Source organism: Pteropus alecto, unplaced genomic scaffold, assembly GCF_000325575.1.
Source record: "Pteropus alecto unplaced genomic scaffold, ASM32557v1 scaffold8, whole genome shotgun sequence".
NCBI classification, from domain to species: Eukaryota; Metazoa; Chordata; class Mammalia; order Chiroptera; family Pteropodidae; genus Pteropus; species Pteropus alecto.
The window spans coordinates 5,191,609-5,209,676 of NW_006494609.1; the positions used below are offsets into that span (position 1 = coordinate 5,191,609).

General features: G+C 44.5%; 1 protein-coding gene across 3 annotated transcripts in view; it reads left to right on the forward strand.

Annotated features, from left to right (window-relative positions):
- Positions 1 to 18,068, forward strand: part of ADCK1 (aarF domain containing kinase 1) — a 105,241-nt gene that overhangs the window by 582 nt on the left and 86,591 nt on the right. For all 3 annotated transcript variants that reach the window (XM_006925489.3, XM_025042109.1, XM_015599564.2), the window contains exons 2-3: positions 6,332 to 6,477; positions 8,507 to 8,590. In XM_006925489.3, the coding sequence (XP_006925551.1) occupies positions 6,343 to 6,477; positions 8,507 to 8,590 (219 nt within the window). In that variant the 5' untranslated portion in view covers positions 6,332 to 6,342. The remainder of the gene's footprint in view (positions 1 to 6,331; positions 6,478 to 8,506; positions 8,591 to 18,068) is intronic.

The window sequence follows — 18,068 nt, forward strand, 5'->3', positions numbered from 1 at the left end:
AACTTGCAGGGCCCTGCGCTTCCAGGTCGCACAATAAATGTGTGCCTATGGCAGACCTAGTATAGCTCTCTCCAGGTTAAGTGGGCTTTACTTTCTATTAACTAGGAAGTCATTCAATTCAACAAGTTTTTATTGATCACCTCCATGTTGTGGCATTTTGTGGGTGCTCAAGAAAGAAGAGTTTGTGCCTTCACACGTTTTCTTTAAGCATTTTCTTATTGCAGTGGTTCTCAAACTTTAGTGTGAGAATCACCTGGAGGGCTTGTTACGGCATGGAATAATGGACCTAATCCCCAAGATTCCGATTCAGTAGGTCTGGGGATGAAGAATTCACATTTCTAACATTCTTCTAGGAGATGGGGATGCTGCTGGTCTGGGGGCATACCTCTGAGTTCTACTGTTTAATAGGAAAAAATCCTATGAATTTAAAGCACCATCTCTTCACAACTGGTTGTGGGCTTTTCCATCCTTGTTTGCCATTTTAACTTTGTAGTTATAGTAAACATGTGCATAGTACTCTGTTAATTCCCCCCACATTACTTTATAGACAGATTTTCATGTATCTACACTTCCTAGATTACATCATATTCTATCTCATTGTGTCATTACTGGCTTGGCTATTTCTCAGCAGCCTTCAGGGATGTAAGGTTTGACCTCTGCTGGGAGAGTTTGCATTTCATTTCTGATATATACATTTTCTTGCCAGACAAGGGACCTATAAGGTAAGAATAGTGCTTTGTTCAGGCATTCATTCCCTCCCATTTCTCTCCCCCACAACTCACTGAATAAACCTAGGTTTATATTTCCATGCCAGAGGGACTCCAGTGATCCACCTCAGGGCCCAGCAATCTACTTGTTCTCATTTGCCTTGTGCTCTCTTGGTTGGAGCAGACACACCTGAACTTGAATAAGTTCAGGCTCCATCACTTACTAGCTTCCCTGCCGAGTTTCTTAATTCAACTAGAATGAGATTCTAATAGTATGAACCTCTGAATGTAGTTGTGGAAGCTCACTCACTTTTCTTAACCTGCTGCTCACTCTTTGCACTTGGTTTTCTACTGTTCTGAGTCCTCCTTTCCCAGGATGAACTGAATGGAGAATTTCTATTCCTTGCCTAGGTGAGATTTATTTTCCCTGTCTACTCTAGGACTCTGGCATCATTCAGGGATTCCTTTATTTAATCAATATTGATTCAGCCACCTTCTGGGTATCAAACACTAGGAAGGGGGTATGGTGCAGGACAGATTGTAAACATGCAGGACAGTGCAGGACAGTGCAGGACAGATTGTAAACATCTTCAGTCCAACTAGATGGTCCCTGGGCATTGACTCAGCATCTTTCCAGACTTGACATATGATGGTACCATTCATCTTGATTGCTTTTTATCCTAGTCAGTAACCAGGTTTCCCTGAATACCTGATCACTCCCTCCAAGGGTATTATTGGGTCTTTTCCAGTCTTGAGAGCAGAACAGAAACAATAATGCTCATTTGTCTAATAATCTGTCTAGGAAATGGGAGGAGGTTGTGATCATTTTACGGGATTAACGGAATTAGAGTCTGCCTTTCCTCTGTTACCATTCTCACCTGTGCAACAAGCAGGGCGAGGCAATTCTAGGCTTATTGTCTCAGAATGTTTCATGGAGAGGGAGTTGCAGATGGATGATAACTGAAAAAGCCTAGCCACTTACTGGCCCATGAATAGTAAATGTTTGGTTCCCATTTGGTTCTGTCCAGGGAATGGACATATCATTTGACCATCAACTTCTCATTTGTAGAACTTTCCAGACTCTCCTGTTGCCTCATTTTATCACCACTGAGGTGTCCCCTATGGTCTCGTGAGATGGAGTCCCTTCTTATCATAGATTTGACAATAACACAGCTCTCCTAAATATTTCACAGACTGGAATCGATTGTTTCTAGGTGCTTTCGTTGCTCTTGTGACATGTCAATTTCCAGGGTTCCAAGCAACGTCTTCCACATGCCTGGCTGGTTAGGGTGTGGTACAGGGTCAGAGATCATAGTCCCTGCCTGCAATGACTGACACAGATACTTGTGAATGGAGGTCTGGGAGTGTCTGTTAAGGAGGTCATGTGCCATGAAGAGTAGGGCCCAAGCTCTTACTCTGCCATTTACTAGCTGAGCCACCTGGTGCTAATCACTCACCCTCTGCTGCTTGGTTTCCTTGCTTATACCTGGTGCTGGTAATAATATTTGTCTCACCTCACTGGGTTGTGTAGAATATCTAATGAGATGAGTGCAAAGGGCTTTGTAAAAGTTAGTTATTGCTAATATTATCTAATGATTAGGTTTTAGGGTCTTGGTGGCTTCGCCCCGCCCTCCCCCTCTCCCCCCTTATTCCCCAAGGGTATGCTGGTATGAGAAATAACTTAGGTGAAAGTCAAAAAGGCAAGTAAACAGAAGAGGGCAGGTGATTCATTAGCAAAGGGTTTAATAATGAAAGGTGTTTTTCATCCATAGACATATTTCATGGCTGACAGGGTCTTTTAAAATATCCCGAGGGAAGCAACTCATTTGCATGTTAAAGACTCACTGACACCTTATGGAAAACTCCAGCTCCAGTCTATTTAGACACAGTTTGGCTCCTATATCATCTATTTGATGTTTTTCAATTTCCATCTCTTATTAAGGACATTTGCATGAAAACCAGGTCTTGGGAGTTGTGTCTGCTTAGATGCTGCTTCCCCACCAAGAGGTGGTGTCAAGGCTAGGGGTGGCTTCATTGCCTACAGGGACAGATGTGGAGGATGGTGCACCAGGAGAATGGGATCTTGAGGAGGCAAGGGCTGAGAGCTGGTGCTAGGGGTGATTGGGGAGGATGGCTATTGAATTGTCAGCCCTGGGTATGTGATTCTCATCTGGGGACCTGTGTTGTTACTGGGTCTGCACGGTTTGCATGGAGCATAGTTTATCCATTCATTGATTCATTCATTAAATTCAGTAAATACTTATGGAACACCTACTATGTATGAGCTAAGCCGGGGTTTGGTAAACTAAAGCTTGAGGACCAAATCAGGCCATACCCATTACTTTATATATCATCTAAGCTGCCTTTTGCCTTGCACTACAATGCAGAGTTAAATAGTTGTGACAGAGATGGTATAGCCTGCAAAGCCAAAAATATTTATTATATGGCACTTTACAGAGATAGTTTGCTGACCTCCGTTCTAGGCAGGGGGACCAGCAAGTGCAAAAGCTCTGAGGCCAGAATATGCCAGGCATATTTGAGGAAGAGCAAGGAAGTCATTGCCATTGGAGTGAAGTGAGCAAGGGGGAAGGTGGAAAGGCCTGAGACCCTGGAGGAAATCGGGAAGTCAAGTCGGGTAGGGTCTTATAAGTCATGCCAAGGTCTTGGCTCTTCATATCAGTGAGGTGGGGACCATTGGAGAGTTGAGATCAGAGGAATGCACAGTTGGACTTAAGTTTGTTTCCACACTGATACTAGACTGGGAAAAAATTCGCTCACTCATTCCTTCAATCCTTTATTTTTATTAGAGGACTTATTTATTAGCAAATTCTGCCCTTTGTATCTAGTGAAAGAGGCAGATATAGGATCAAATCAATAGAGATTAAAACTTCATAGAGGGATAATGGGGTATTGAGTGTGGAGAGATATTCTGAGAGATGAAGCTGGAAAGGTGGGTTGGGATGAGAGTGTGGTGGGGGTCCTGAAGGCCTTGCTAGGGAATTTAGACTTTTTGGTAGGTTGAGGGGAGGTAGGAGTGATATAAATGTACTTGTAGGTTAGGAGGATAACTTGAGTGGCAGAGAAGGTTAGGTGGAATGTGGGAAAGTATTTGGAATAGGGAATGGTTGAGTGGTTCAGGAAAGATGTGATGGCCTTCTTCCTCTCCTTTATTAATTGTACAAGGTTGTGCCGAATCCTAGACCCTGAGGAGTTCTATGTAAGTTCTTCAGCTTGTCAGAGAAGAAATGACAGTATGGAAGTCTCATTTACTGAGCATGTTAGGCATTCTGTTAAAGCAGCTTTTCATTTAATTCCCGCAATGACCCTGTGACGTAGGTACTATCAAGAGCTCCCTTTTGCAGATGATTACTTGGGGACTCCAAGATGTTGTGGCTTGGTCAAGGTCACATAGCTGGTGAGCAGCAGAAGCAGGACTTCCCCGCTCATACCACCTTCTCAACGTGGGCTTCTCTGCATACCCCACAAGCAAGGTCCCTGGATCACCCCCATGGACCTTCTTACACCGATGATCTTGGAGAAAGGTGTATTAAGATGCTGAGGATACTCGGCCTAATTTAAGGTCTGCTTCTGGTTCATATTGGGAATGTGTGTCTTGGTAGAAAGAAGGTAGGGGGTGAACCGAGTATGCTGTTCCTTTCGATAGAGAATACTACAGGCTGAGGGTGTAGAGAACAAGGTGAAAAGGTAGGGTTAGGTGGGGGTCTACGGGGATGTTAGAAGTGGGGCATGCAAAAGTCCCCTGGAAGCTGACAGGCAGGGTAATAAGATCCTTTACCAAAGCCTGGCATTGGATGAGGAGCTAACAACAACAACGTACAGTAGTTGTTACTGTGTTCTTACTGTGTAGGTGGCACCTTGCTGAACATTTTCCATGATTTCCTTGTTCTTCATCGCCTGTCAAGTAGGGACTGCTGTCATCATCCCCACTTTATAGACAAAGTCACGGGATTCGGAGAGAGTTAGCATTTTGCCCCCGCTCACCTGATTTGTTAGTGACTGTGTCCGGACTCGAACCCGGGCCTGTCTGACTCTGGAGTGCATGTTCTCAACCATCAAGTTCTCCCGTCTGAAAGGAACTCTTGGCTTATAAAAATGTTGGCAGAATGATAGGGTGATAGGGAGGTTTTCGTAAATAAAGAGAATGTAAAGAAAACAAAGAGCACACTATTATAAAAAATGCCGAGTCTAGAAAGAGTCAAGAAAGAAGAGAAAAAGAAACAAAATTAGGAAAAATAGAAAGCAAGAAGAAGACGGTAAAACTAAATCCAAATATATGTTATTATATTAAATGCAAACAGAAAAAATGAACTATATGCTGTTTAGAGAAACAGTATAAAATATAAGTTGAAAGTGAAAGAATGGAAAAAGATATACTGGTGAGAACTTTAAAAAAATCTGTGAGGCACGAGTCAAAATAGACTTTAAAAAAATGAAGACAAGGCTGTTTGTAGCAACAGTTTTCATACAAAGGGGAAACAGAGGCACAGAGCAGGGAGGTGATGGCCACAGACCGAGTCCAGAGCAGAAGCAAACAAGGCGATGACCTGAAGCTTCCTGCGCGTCTGTGCAGGGTTGCTCCTGCAGGTGGCTTGGCGATACGCTTCTCCTGGGCGTACTTCTCCCTTGGGGGCTGCAGCTGTGGCCAACGACTTCTGTCTGATAGAATTCCCAGGAATTAAAGAGTAAGCAGCTCATTGGGTGCTGCGGCCCCAAAGAGTGACCGTGCAGCCACCTGGTGGACTGAGCAGGTACAAGTAGGGCGGGAAAAGGTATCAGGGAGCTGGGAGCCCACTTAGGCTCACTGACCGGGAGAGCGTGACTTTGGTTAAATGGATCAGATCAGCAGGTGGACATTGAATCTCTAAACGTAAAGCACCCTGCAGGACTGTGATTAGATAGAATAGTAATAGTCATGGCGTTTGCACCTCAAGGAGCTCACAGTCTAGACAAGGGGCAGTGTAACCGCAAATCAGCCAAATGGGGAGGGCTTGCCTGGCTGCTTCTGACCAGCTACCATTTTGGCTGTGGCCTGACCACTTATGACCTGGGTCTAGAAGGCTAATGATGCCGGTGTGTATGTGGTGGTATCATAATAGTTACAAGTAATGATGATTAACATGCTCAGCCGCTTTTCCTATCTAAAATAACATTCTTTGTCACCTGTTTGTCATCTTTCCTTTTACCCTCTTTGATTTTCTTCCCAACATCTAATACCAGCTGACATTCTAATATGTTATATGTCTGTTTGCTTATGATCTGTCATCCTATCTAGAGTGTAAGCGCCATGTGGGCAAGAACTTTGTTTTGTTCACGTTGTCCCCAGTGCTTAGAACAGTGCCTGGTACTGCTGAATATAGACTGACTTTGAGAGTTGCCTTGTGCTGGGTACTATGCTAAGCATTTTATATACACGATCTCAGGGTAACCCAACAACTATCGAGGTAGGTATCATCCCATTTTATAAATGAAGAAACTGAAGTGCAATGAGATTAGGAAAATGGCCCAGGTCATTCAATCTATCTAGTGGCAGAGCCTGGATTTGAATCCCAGTCTGACTAACTATGAAACTCCCCTGTTGCTCTTTCTTTCCTTTCTTTCTGCAGGGTCTGGGGACATGGCCAGAAGGGCTCTCAAGCTCACTTCGTGGACCAGCGTGGCCCTTGCAGCCTCTGGCTTCTACCTTTACAATAACAAGTACTTGGATCCTAATGACTTTGGTGCTGTCAGGGTGGGCAGAGCAGTTGCTACGGTAGGTTTTTCTCATTTTGGGGGTAGAGAGGAACTACAGTATTACTTGAAGGTGAACATACATGTAGCAGTGGATACACTGGTCACACATGTGGAGATACACGTGTACTCTTATGTATGCAAAGCTCTCTCTTTACAGTCGTACAAGCATATAGATATATTCCTTATGCACCTGTATTCTTGTATGTACAACCTCTGCCATCCTGAAGTTTAATAGAATGGGACTGCACAGGATCTCTGTTGTGAAGCCTTTACATTTTAGGTTCCATATCTTATTTTAGCGACAGACTCAGGGCAGTGTTTCTCAGCGGATGCTTGGAAGAAAGACTTTGTAGCTTTGATTAAATTCTAGCGGAAAACTCGATCTCCTCGCAGTGAGCTAGTGTGGATGACTCTTGATGCGGGGCTCATACTCAGAACATCTAGGCCTCGGAGAGCTTTGAGAATCTCCTCCAGTCCCTAAACTAACAGATAATCTGAGTTGACAATGTGACCATTGGTGGTTTTCTCCAGTGGCTCAGGAACATTGTTCTTGTGTGATCGTGTCCTCTTAACTCTGTGGAAAGCAACTTTCCCAGATGTGCCGTAACTGTCCCATTTGCATGTGGGTAGATCGTCACATGCTCCCTTTGTGTGCTGTGGGATGAGCTCATCCTTTTTTCCCCTGTGGCGTAGATGTTCTCTGATACACGGTCTGCTTGGGTTGTTGTCTAACCATTTCCTTAACACTCGGTGTTGTCAAGTCTTTTCTCTGGCCTTGCTCAGAAGAGTACCAGCCCCTAGGGGAAGGTGAGTCATAGACTCAAGACAGACAAATGGGTAAACAGGCCATGGACTATGAAAGGATTCCCAAGTGTTTACCAAGTGCGTTTTTTGGGCCTAGCATTATCTCATATATTTGAAGAGCAGAAACAAACTGTCCCACCTAGGCACAGCTTTGAAGGAGCTTCTGGCTGAGAAGTGCTCACGTGAATGGGTCAAATCAATCTAAAACCATATCCTAGCTCAAGATGTGTGATTCAGATAATTGCTGTTGGGGGACCTCATACCCAGGAGTGAGCCCTTGGGCTGGGAGTCAGGATGAGTGCCAGAGGGGAAGCGGGGTTTGATGAGACCTTGGAGATCTGAATAGTTGGGTAGAAGGAAGGAAGGTTTTTTTTCAGTGCTTTATAAATCAGCCACGAGGCTGTGCATTCCATAAAGGCCAGGGTTCTGGCCTTGACCAGCCGTCTGCACTGCTTCATGACCAGGTCTTGCTTGTGGTTGGCGTTCAACAAGTGTATGTCAAATGGAATAAAGCTTTGGGAGTGCAGGCAAAGGAACAGACTCCTTTCTATGTCAGCTATGGGAGACTCTTAAATTCTGCGGGCCTCAGTCTCTCAATTCTGAAAGGGAAGGTTTGGGCTAGGTAATTTCCACAGCTCACCCACGCCTGAAATATCTAGGAGCCTGAAATCTTCTGATTCACAAATGATAAGTGGACTTCTGGCTAAGGGACTGAGAATCCAAACTCATGCTGTTAGAGCAATCATACATATAAAACGATGTGTATTTTTGATACAGAGAGGTGGGATAAGTTTATCCAGTAGCACTCATTCAGCTAGTATTTACTGAGCATTTACCTATATGGCTGGCACTGTAAAAGGCACAGGGGGTATGATGATGAACAGGAAGGACAAGCCCCTGTGCCTGTAGAGCTGGAATTCTAACAAAGGGGAGACAGTCCATGTACAAGGAAACAAATGAGCAATGTAATTTTAGAGAGTGATTTGTTATGGAAATTGAGAGTTCTTGGTGGGTGGGGACAGCTTTAGATTGGGACTCTCTGTAGAAGTGGCATTTGTACAGAGCCCTGGCTGACAGGAAGAAGCCAGTCAAACAAGATCTAGGGGCAGAGCATCTTAGGAGTGGGACTTTGTACTTCTCCAAACACACTACCTGTGTCAGGGGCCTGCAGCTGCAGCACTTGGGCAGAGGAGTAAGTAACATTTGATGTCTGGTGCTAAGCTTTTCCCTTCCTTGTTTCACAGACAGCTGTCATCAGTTATGACTATCTCACCTCCCTGAGGAGTGTCCCCTATGGCTCAGAGGAGTACTTGCAGCTTCGATCCCAGGTAAGGGACCCGTGGGACCCATCTAAGCCAGGCCAGGACTGAGTAAGTCCTGAAGTGGGTGCAAAGCGACAAGCTTCCTGTGTGCAGCTGGAGGTGGGCAGGGGACAGTGTGGGGATTGAGACTGGGGAGGGAGTAGGGGAGGCCTATCTCCTCATTGGAGGAGTTCCAATGCCGATGGGCTGGACTGTTAGGCCAACATCAAGCTGGATCCCGTGGAATCGAGGCTATGAATCTACAATCAGGGAGGCTGGTGTGTGTGTATGACTCTGGAGGGAGGAAGGCTCTATGATAGCTTAGCTGGCTTCCAAACTGCTTTGTCAGGCAAAACCCAATTGAAAGAGGTTAATTATTTTCCTGTCCTCTGAAGGCGACACTGGGGCCTCATGTAGGGCTCCGAGTGGAACTGTCGACCCCGCACACTGTCCTCATTTGGAATAGGGGAGTTGATTTCGATGCTATGACTAGAAGTCCCAGAGAGTTGGGGCATCAAGCAAGAGGGCACTTTTGTGGATCTACGTTGAATTTGGGGTCGATATATTGGTGTAGATATATTTGGTTCCTCCAGAGGGAAGTTTGTAATAGATCTGTGTGTCTTTGCTTAGCCTGGAATGCCCTTTGCCCCATAGAAAAGTCCTACTCATTCTTCTAGGCTCAACTCAAACATCTCCCTTAATCAGTCATCCTAGGTGGATAGAATAATTAATTTTTAAAAATTTTATTTAAACTTTTTGTTATGGAAATTTCAACTATCGACAAGAATAGAGAGAGTAGTAGAATGAACCCCTATGGAACTGTCATTCAGCTTCAGAAGTTATCACTATTTCGCCAATCTTGTTTCATCTACTCCCCCTTTATTTATTCATTCCTTAGTTTATTTTTTACTCATGCATTCATTATTTTTGCTGAAATAATTAAAAGCAAATCTCAGGCATTGTATTATTTCATCTATAAGTAACTCAGTATGTTTTTCTCATAGATAAGGACCTTTAAAAAAACAAATACAATACCATGACCATGGTCATACTTAACAAAATTAACAATAGTTTCTTAATAAACTCTAGTAGCTAGCCCATATTTAAGTCTCCCTTGTTGTTCCATAAATGTCTTTTTAAAGTCGAAATCTGGATCCAAACAAGGTACATACATACATTGTGTTTGGTTGATGTTTTCTAAATCTTTTAAAAGCTATAGTATTTTCCCTTCCTTCCTCCTCCCCCTGGCCCTGCCTTTCTTTTCTCTCTCTCTCTCTCTCTCTCTCTCTCTTTTCCCCTGAGCTATTTGCTTGTTGAAGAAACCAGATCATTTATCTTGTAGAATTGCCCACATTCAGGATTTGGATGATTGCATCCTCAAAGTGTCATTTAATGGGAAATAGATTCACCTGGTGCACAATTCAAACTATGTAATATTTGAACATACAAAATGATTCTCCTATCCTTGTTCCTCAGGTACCAAATTTTCCTGCCTGGAGGCAATCATTATTTCCTGTGTATAATTCCAGAGATAATCTTTCTATTTGAATTAATTACTCTTTTTTTTTAATTCCTGCTACAGATGATGGTTACGTCTTTCTTTCTCTTTAGACTATACATTCCTTTCAATTGGGGATTGGGTCATTTTTTTTATATCTTCTACCTCTAGCAGTGATGTGTAGGACTGAGTTGATTTAATGGCTATTTTAATGCCAAATTGCATCTTGCTAGCTCTTTGCATTGGGAGAGGCCCCAGAAAGAGAATCAGGTTTAGAATCAGAAGACCTGAGTTTGTGCCATGACTTTGGGGAGGTCGTTTAACCTTTAGGAGCTGCCATTTCCTTGTCCGTAGGCTAGAGATTGTTATAACACTCACTAAGGATTATTTTGTAAAATGTAAATATAAAGCAGGTGTCAGAAATAAGTTAGGTGTCTACTAGAAGATCTGTTCCGTGAACACCAAGGCTTGGACTGTGTTGTGTATTTCCATGTCTGCAGTACCTACAACTGTACCCAGAACACAGTAGGTCTGGAATAAAGGTTTGTTGAATGAATGAATAATGAAATGTTAGTTTGTATTGGAAGATCTCAAAGGCCCTGTCTCTGAGACTTCATGCCTCTCTTCTGCTTTTTTTCTGACCTCTTTTCTCCATCTAACCAATGCTATGGGCTTTGGAGCCCACGACAGTAACATTTTGCAGAGAGGTCCAAGCCAGGGCCCAGGGACAGAGCAGGCAGGGGGATGGGTGGTGTGGAGACAACTGCCCTTCATGTGTAAGTCATTGGAAAGGCAGTGATGCCGCAGCTCCTGGAGAAGTTGACAGCTTTGGGGATGAGTAAGGAAAGTGCAGCCTGGCATTTGACAAGAGGGCAGCACGTGTTAGCTGGCAGCAGATAACGGGGTGTAGGCTGGTCCCCAGGAATTGTGCCTGGGATGGGGGAGCCGGCTGGCACTAAAGACCATGAGTAAATACTGCAGGAGTGTGTTTTTCCATCGGAACACTTATCTGTTCTCATCCATGAGACTGATAAAGGAGTGAGTGAAGGATAAAACATAATTATCTCACCTGTCAAGCCGGTATCCCCAGGTCCCAGAGTATGCCAGAGCCAGGAGATGAGCTTGGCAGGCAGTGACTTCAAGAAGCACTTTCAAGGTTGGTGCTCAGCTGGCTTGGATCTCAGTGACTCAGCTCCGCATCAAGATAGGGTGGGAGCCAAAATGAAAGAGCATTTTCTACGGGTGTAGTGGCCCTTTGCTAGGTAGCTGAGGGCGTGGGACAGGGCCCAGATGCTTTGGAGAATGAGACTCCTGGTGCCCAGGATACTTATAAACAGAGATGACATGTGTGAACTGGCTTGTCCACAGTGCAGTGGAAGTCTCGGCTGATGCATACCTTAAAACAATGGGCTGGAAGAAGTAGGACTGAGATTATTCTGACCAAGAGGTTAGAGGATAGTGGACAGCTCAGGAACCATTCTCACTGAGGAGAGCATCCAGACTTTCCTTTGAGGAACCATTCATATCTCAGGTACTTACCATGAGATTTGAGTGGGGCTCACCCCACCCTCAGCTCCAAGGCGGGCATGTGACTTAGGCCCGTTTCTCTGGCCCTAGAGGTTGATTCAGGGAGAGCAACTGAGCCAGTGCTGGTTAGTGAGCATCAGATCCAGGACTTTTGGTGTTGTCCCCCATAGGACACTCTTTTCTGCTGCGTAAACTGAGAATATAGGATGTTGGCTTAGGGCTGCTGGCAGCCATCTTGTCACTATCTGTGAATTGAGCCAGTATTGTGGAGAGATGTGTCATTTGAATCCCTAGATCTAGCTGAGCCTGAAGCCAGACTACCAGTAGACTTTTCAATTATGTGTGCCAGGAAATTCTCTCTTTGCTTAAGATAGTTTAAGTTCAGTTTTCCGTTATTTGCAACCAAGTGAGTCATGATACACTGGGGAATCTTGGAGAAGCATGTTGGATCTCAAAGCACAATCAGGATTTTGATAGGTTGCAGAAGGACTGGTAACTCAAAGGAAGAAATGAAATTCAGAAATTCCAAGGCCTAAACAGAGTGAGGAGAGGTTTGGGTGGCGCTGGGTAGAATTTGAGCCAATTTGGACTTGGAGCCAGATCCCCAGGCTCCTGGTCTACCACCAAGCACCTCTACTTCCTTATCTGTAAAGTGGTGGCAATGGCCTTTGCCCCAGCTGAGTTTGTAAGAACAGACGTGAGAAGACTTACTTAAACACTCAGATTATTTAATCCAGCCAGGGAGGAGATCCAAAAGCACAGGGTTTGCCTCGTTGACTCCTTATCATTTTAATGAACAAGTTAATGATTTCCTTATTTTTACATTTATTAATTGGAATTCTTCTATAAGGAAAAGGTATCCTTTCTCCCTCAGTTTGTTGAATTATTTTTGTAAGTATGAACTCATGGATATTTATGTTATTGTATGGATTACAATCCAAAACAATTATTGTTTATTTTATTTGCACAAATTGTTCCAACTTTGGCCACTGGGAGCTCCTTCAGGTTGTCTCCTGTGTCTTTTTGATATGCCTCATCATTTTTTGAGCACTATCTTAACTTTTTGGTAGCACAAGATGCCCCAGGCTCGTCTTATATTTTCCTTGCCCCAGCCTTGTAATCAGTCACTTCTCTAAGGAGTCTTGGTTCCTTTTATTGGAAAATGATATTTAGAAACCAAGCTGTGGATGCATATTGCTATTGGGGTGTTGTGGTTTCCAGGCTCTCCCAGGAGACCAAGCCAGGAATTATATGTATTAATTCTTACTCATGCATATACACCTCTATTTACTTATTAAAAAACCATGAGTTCGTACTGATATCTTTTGTTTCAGTCTGACATCACAGAGTTCATTTATCCTTCTCCCTTATATGTAACTTATTTCTCTGAGAGTGAGAAACCTGCCTCTTATTATCTGTAATATATTTACTTATTTGTTCAACCTTAGTATACCCCAATGTAGTTAAGACACCCAGGCATACAGGAGCAGGGAGAGTGGCCTAAAATGGGTGAGACTGAATGAATTAAGGGGGTATTTGAGCTGAGTTTGGAAAGATGGGTAAGACTGAAACCTGTACCATTGGGGACAAGGTGATTTTGGTTGAGAGGTAAAATTTTGGAGATTGTCTTTAAGAAATAGATTAGTTCAGTGTCTGGAGACTAGGTTAGGGGTGAGTGAAAGGACATATTGGTAAACAGAATTAGAGCTAGATCACAGAGGGAAAAAAGGCCATGTTTTATACCAAAAATAGTAGGGAGCCATGGAAAATTTTAGAGCCAAGTTTTATTAAGCCCTTAATGAATGAGAATGCTTAATGTTTTCAGTTACTGAATATTTTTTGAGCCTCTACTCTGTGCTAGACAATGAGTAGAAGAGTGAGCATATATATATGTGTGTGTGGGATGGGGTAGAGAAAAAGAGGGGGCGAGGGATGGCATGTACATTTTCTTTTCTTAATCAGAGTCCTAATTTAGGAGGGAACTCGATTGCTACTGTGACTGGGAAGCTTTTTAGCCGAATTCAATATCTTGTTATTGAGGTCACTGGGCTCCTGAGATATGAGATGCTTCAGGTCAGCAGTATGTGTATGTCGTGTTAGTTGCTATAGTACTTAATATTTGGGCTTGAGGAGGTAATGATAAATGCTCTTTTTCTCCTTGCCTGAGAAGTAGAATTAAGGAGTTGCAAGACTCTGCCAGATAGAGATAAATATGCCAGCCTTATTACTGACAAATCCTGGGCTGGAGCATGTGGCTTGGGTCTGTGAGCAAATGGGCTTGTTAAACTTCACTCCTGAATTTAATAGATTTACCTGTTAGGCACAGACATGGCAGGACCAGCCTCTCAGATGGGGCCTGCCTCCTAGAGCAAGGAGAAGCTAAATACCAGTGCTCTGCAGAAATGCAGATCTCAAAAGGGGAAGAAAGGGGAAGGGGTGAGCTGACCATGCTGTTTCTTCTTCCACCTCACCAACCAACTGGCAATTCCTCCTCCCACAAGGGAGCAGTCAGGAGCATTCCACCTCTAATGGGACTCCTTCCACGTGCTTGCATGAAACTCAGGGATAGGAGGTTCCCCTGCAATATTTACTCTCTGGATGGAAGAGAGCTTTAAATTTGCTGTGAGAACCTTTTGTGCCTACTAATTTCAGCTAACCTTTATACTTGACCTTGTTTAGGGACACAGGCTGCTTTGGGCTTGAGTATGAGATAGCAATTTTGGCATTAGTGAAATCTGCATTTAGAAGGAGGGGTCATTTGCTGTCAACTTTTAGAACCATGGCATGTGGTAGGGTATTTTGAGGGGAAAGGGACTCCATTTCTGACCAGTGGATATTGGTCAGAGAAGTGGAGTAAAGGGCTAAGGTGGGATGATGACTCTTTAAAATTGTTCCATTGAACTTGAGAAAGACACCTCGGCATCAGCTAGCTCAAGCCTGTTATGTACAGATGCGGAACTAGAAATCAGAGGCATGTTGTGGTTTTTTAGGCCCCTTCAGGTTTGTGGCAGATCATGGACTTGGTCTTGGACATCTAGGTCTTACCTAATCTCATGTTCTTTGCATTTTATACTCAGTTGTCTCCATTTATCCATTTCCAACTTGGGGGAAAGCACCAAGTTGGATAGAAAGTGGAACCAAGGATGCTTATGCAGCTGCTCTTGCCAGCTAGCTGCTGCTGTTGGATTTCTTCTGCTGGTTTGTCCCTCCCCGGCATGAGCCCTCAGGCTGTGGTGCTGCCTGGCAGGGGTTTGGGAAACACAGGATAAGAGGAAGAAGGGCAATAGAGCCTTCTCTCTGGAACTTCTTTACTTGGTCACTCAGTTAACCAAACAGTTAATTTATCAAATATTTGGAATTTGCACTCACTGGTGGAAGGGAGTGTAGACCCTCCAGAGGAATCAGTAGATGCTCTCTGTGCTTTGGGAAAGCTTTTCAAGTATTAAGCTGTTGAACAACTGCCGATTTGGAGGGTAACCCTGCCACAAGCTTAGTGAAGGTATGGTAATTCAGTAAGCGTTTTAAAGATCTTATTACTCTGCAAGGGGAACTGTAGCAGTGTCTGGCTCTTTAGGAATACTCTCGGGAAGCTGGCGACTGTCCTGGCTAAACCATGACTGTCTCCACCATTCTTCCATCCATTTTAACAAACGTAAACAGCCTGCTGTGTGAGTCTCAGGCTCAGAGGATATAAAGGATGTAAAGTTGCTCAGTCTAGTGGGAGAAGCAGGTGTGAAATCACCAGTTGCAGAAGGATTAATTTGTCTTCATTCCAGCTCTGGCCCCTGACATCACTCCCAGTCATGACGAGCTGGGACAGGAGCCCTGCACAAGAGGGGCTCCTAACCCAGCCTGGGGGTTGGGAGTTGGGGGGGCATGGTGCATGCTCAGGAAGGCCTCCTTCAGAATTGGGATGTCTAATTGTGCCACAGTGCTTGTGCATGTGCGGTGTCTGTCAACCTGGTGTGGAAGCTTTTCAGTGAGTTTTCATGCACTTTGTCCCCTTTTGCTGCTTTTGCGGGTCATCCTGGAACATCTGCCTGAGAGTGTTCTGCATAGAGGATGAGGAAGGTTGAATCCTTGCTTTCTTGGTGACTGGCTTTTTCAGAGTTTGTGATAATTTCTGCAGGAGCATGAGCTGCATTTAATTTGCTCTGGTTGAGTCATCTAAGGACCAGGCGTCTGGAATAGGGAGACAGCCTGCGATTGCATCTAGCACCTCCTTTTTGGTTTTCTGTGTACTCAAACTCCTCTGAATACTGCATTGCAAACCTGCACAACTTTCTGCAGTGGCCTTGACCCCAACACCTTCTAATTTGAGGAGAATTCCATAGAAGTGGGTTCTAGGGCTGTGGTGTTGTCTGGGGAGAGACTTAGGAGCTCCACTCCCATCAGTGGGGACCTTGGAGGAAACTTTGGCATGGCACCAACTATCTTTGGAGGTTGGGTGCACTGTGCAATGGCTTCTCTGTAGTTCTCAGGCAGGCCACGCAAAGCCAAGTTCCTCTCTTAATTGCTCTAGACTTGTCAGTGACCTATGGACCATGACCAATAACAGTGTCCCATCTCACCATGTCTCCATAGCTTTTTAAAAACGTGAAATACGTAAGATCTAAGAAGAGGTATAAAAAACAATTTAGTAATTACCCTTGTACTCACTGGCCTATTTCAGAAATAATACCTTACCCAGCCTCCTCTTAGACAACCAGAAGTGAGCACTATCTTGCATTGTTTATCATTCCCATGCACTTTCTTATAAACGACAATTCATGTGTTTGTATGATATTTTTTATTTTGTTGACTCTTTTCCCATTACTTGGTTTTGCTCTAAGGAAAAATATCTGTCAAATTATAGATTGGATAGGCTATCTCTTTTTTGGGGGGGGATCTAATGCATATGGAAATAAGCATTTTGGGTACCATCCGAAACTACCTCTTGTACCACAGTTTTGCACACCATCACTGGTGCCAGTCACACTTGGAGAAGCACAGGCTGCACCGTTTGTAGCAGACACTGGGCCAGACTCTGGCTTGTACCCACCGTTGCTTTGGTCTTTCCCCTGCTGGGTTTGGTCACTTTCTTTCTGGGTCTTCTCTTCTTCCTCACCTGGGGCTGTTTCGGGCTTAAAGCTGCCTGATGGGATGATGTTGGCTGTTGCTGCCGCTCGGAAGTGGTGATCCCTTTCCAAAGGCCATAGCTGAAATAAAACAAAATAAGCCCCTGGGTTTCTGGTGATGGAAGGCTGTTGCTGTGAGTGCGGTGTTTCTCCATTCTCATCAGCGTGATTGTCACATTAGCCAATTTCTCACTTGCTCATGTCTTCAGTTCCCTTGCCTACACGGGCTGCCTGGACAGACAGGGTTGGCTTCCTGCTGCTGCAGAGCTGTTCTCCAGCTGCTCTGCCGCCTGATTCTTGGGTGGGTGGCAGAGTGCCATGCTCCCCAGCAATGGTACTGTGTTGAGGTACCGCATTAGCTTGTAACTAATGGGGCAGGAGCTGGAGAAACTCTAGCTTCTGCCTGTTCTTATCCATCTCGGACCCCACCCAGACTAACCATGACTAGGCTTCCCATTGCTGATTGCTTTTCTCATTGAAAAGTTCCTGCAGAATCCTTTCTTGCCGTGGACTGGGTGGTTCCACCACATCTGAGCAGTTTCTGCCTCTGCTGTGAGTAGCGAAGGGAAATGGGATGAAGCTACGTGATGAGGGATTCGGGATAGGCACGAGCTGGAGTTTCCTTACTGCTGAAGCAGTTCAGTACCAGAATAGTTTACCAAGGACACTCGTGAAATCTGTATCTGCAAGGGCAGCTTTTCAGAAACAAGGGATTCGTGTCTGTCTATCATGGAGGTAGGAATGTGACAACTGACTGGTAGTTCCAACCTGTCAGACAGCCAGAGCCATCTGAGGAGCCATAAAGTACAGATTCCTAGATCATATACTTCAAAGATTTGTTTTCAATGATCCCAATGGGGAGGGCTCTAGAAAACCATATTTTTAATGAGTTCCCCAGGTATGCTTCTGATGCTAACAAGTGTTCGCATTGACTGAACGCTACGGGACAGGTGCTGTACTATGAGCTCTCTCTCTATTTTCTCCTTTTACTTCACAGCATCCCTATGAGGTAGATACTATTGTTATCATCCCTATTTTACAGGTGAAGAAACTGAGGCAGACAGATTAAGTGACTTGTCCAAGGGCCCACAGCTAATAAGCAGGGGTATTAGTTTCCTGTGATTGCCATAACAAATTACCACAAATTGGGTGGCCAACAACAAAAAAAACTTATTCTCTCTTTTTTTTCCCCCTCTTTAATCCCCGCCCCCCTCCACCTATGGAGGTTGCAGTTTCCCCTTAAGAACTGGATCTCTGAAGGTGGGGCGTCTCCTCCCCCATGCTTGGGGCGTGTACCCAGGGCCTGGCGCCCCTGCGGTATGGTCCGAGGCTCCACCTGGGGCGCGAACCCAGGACCTTCTGC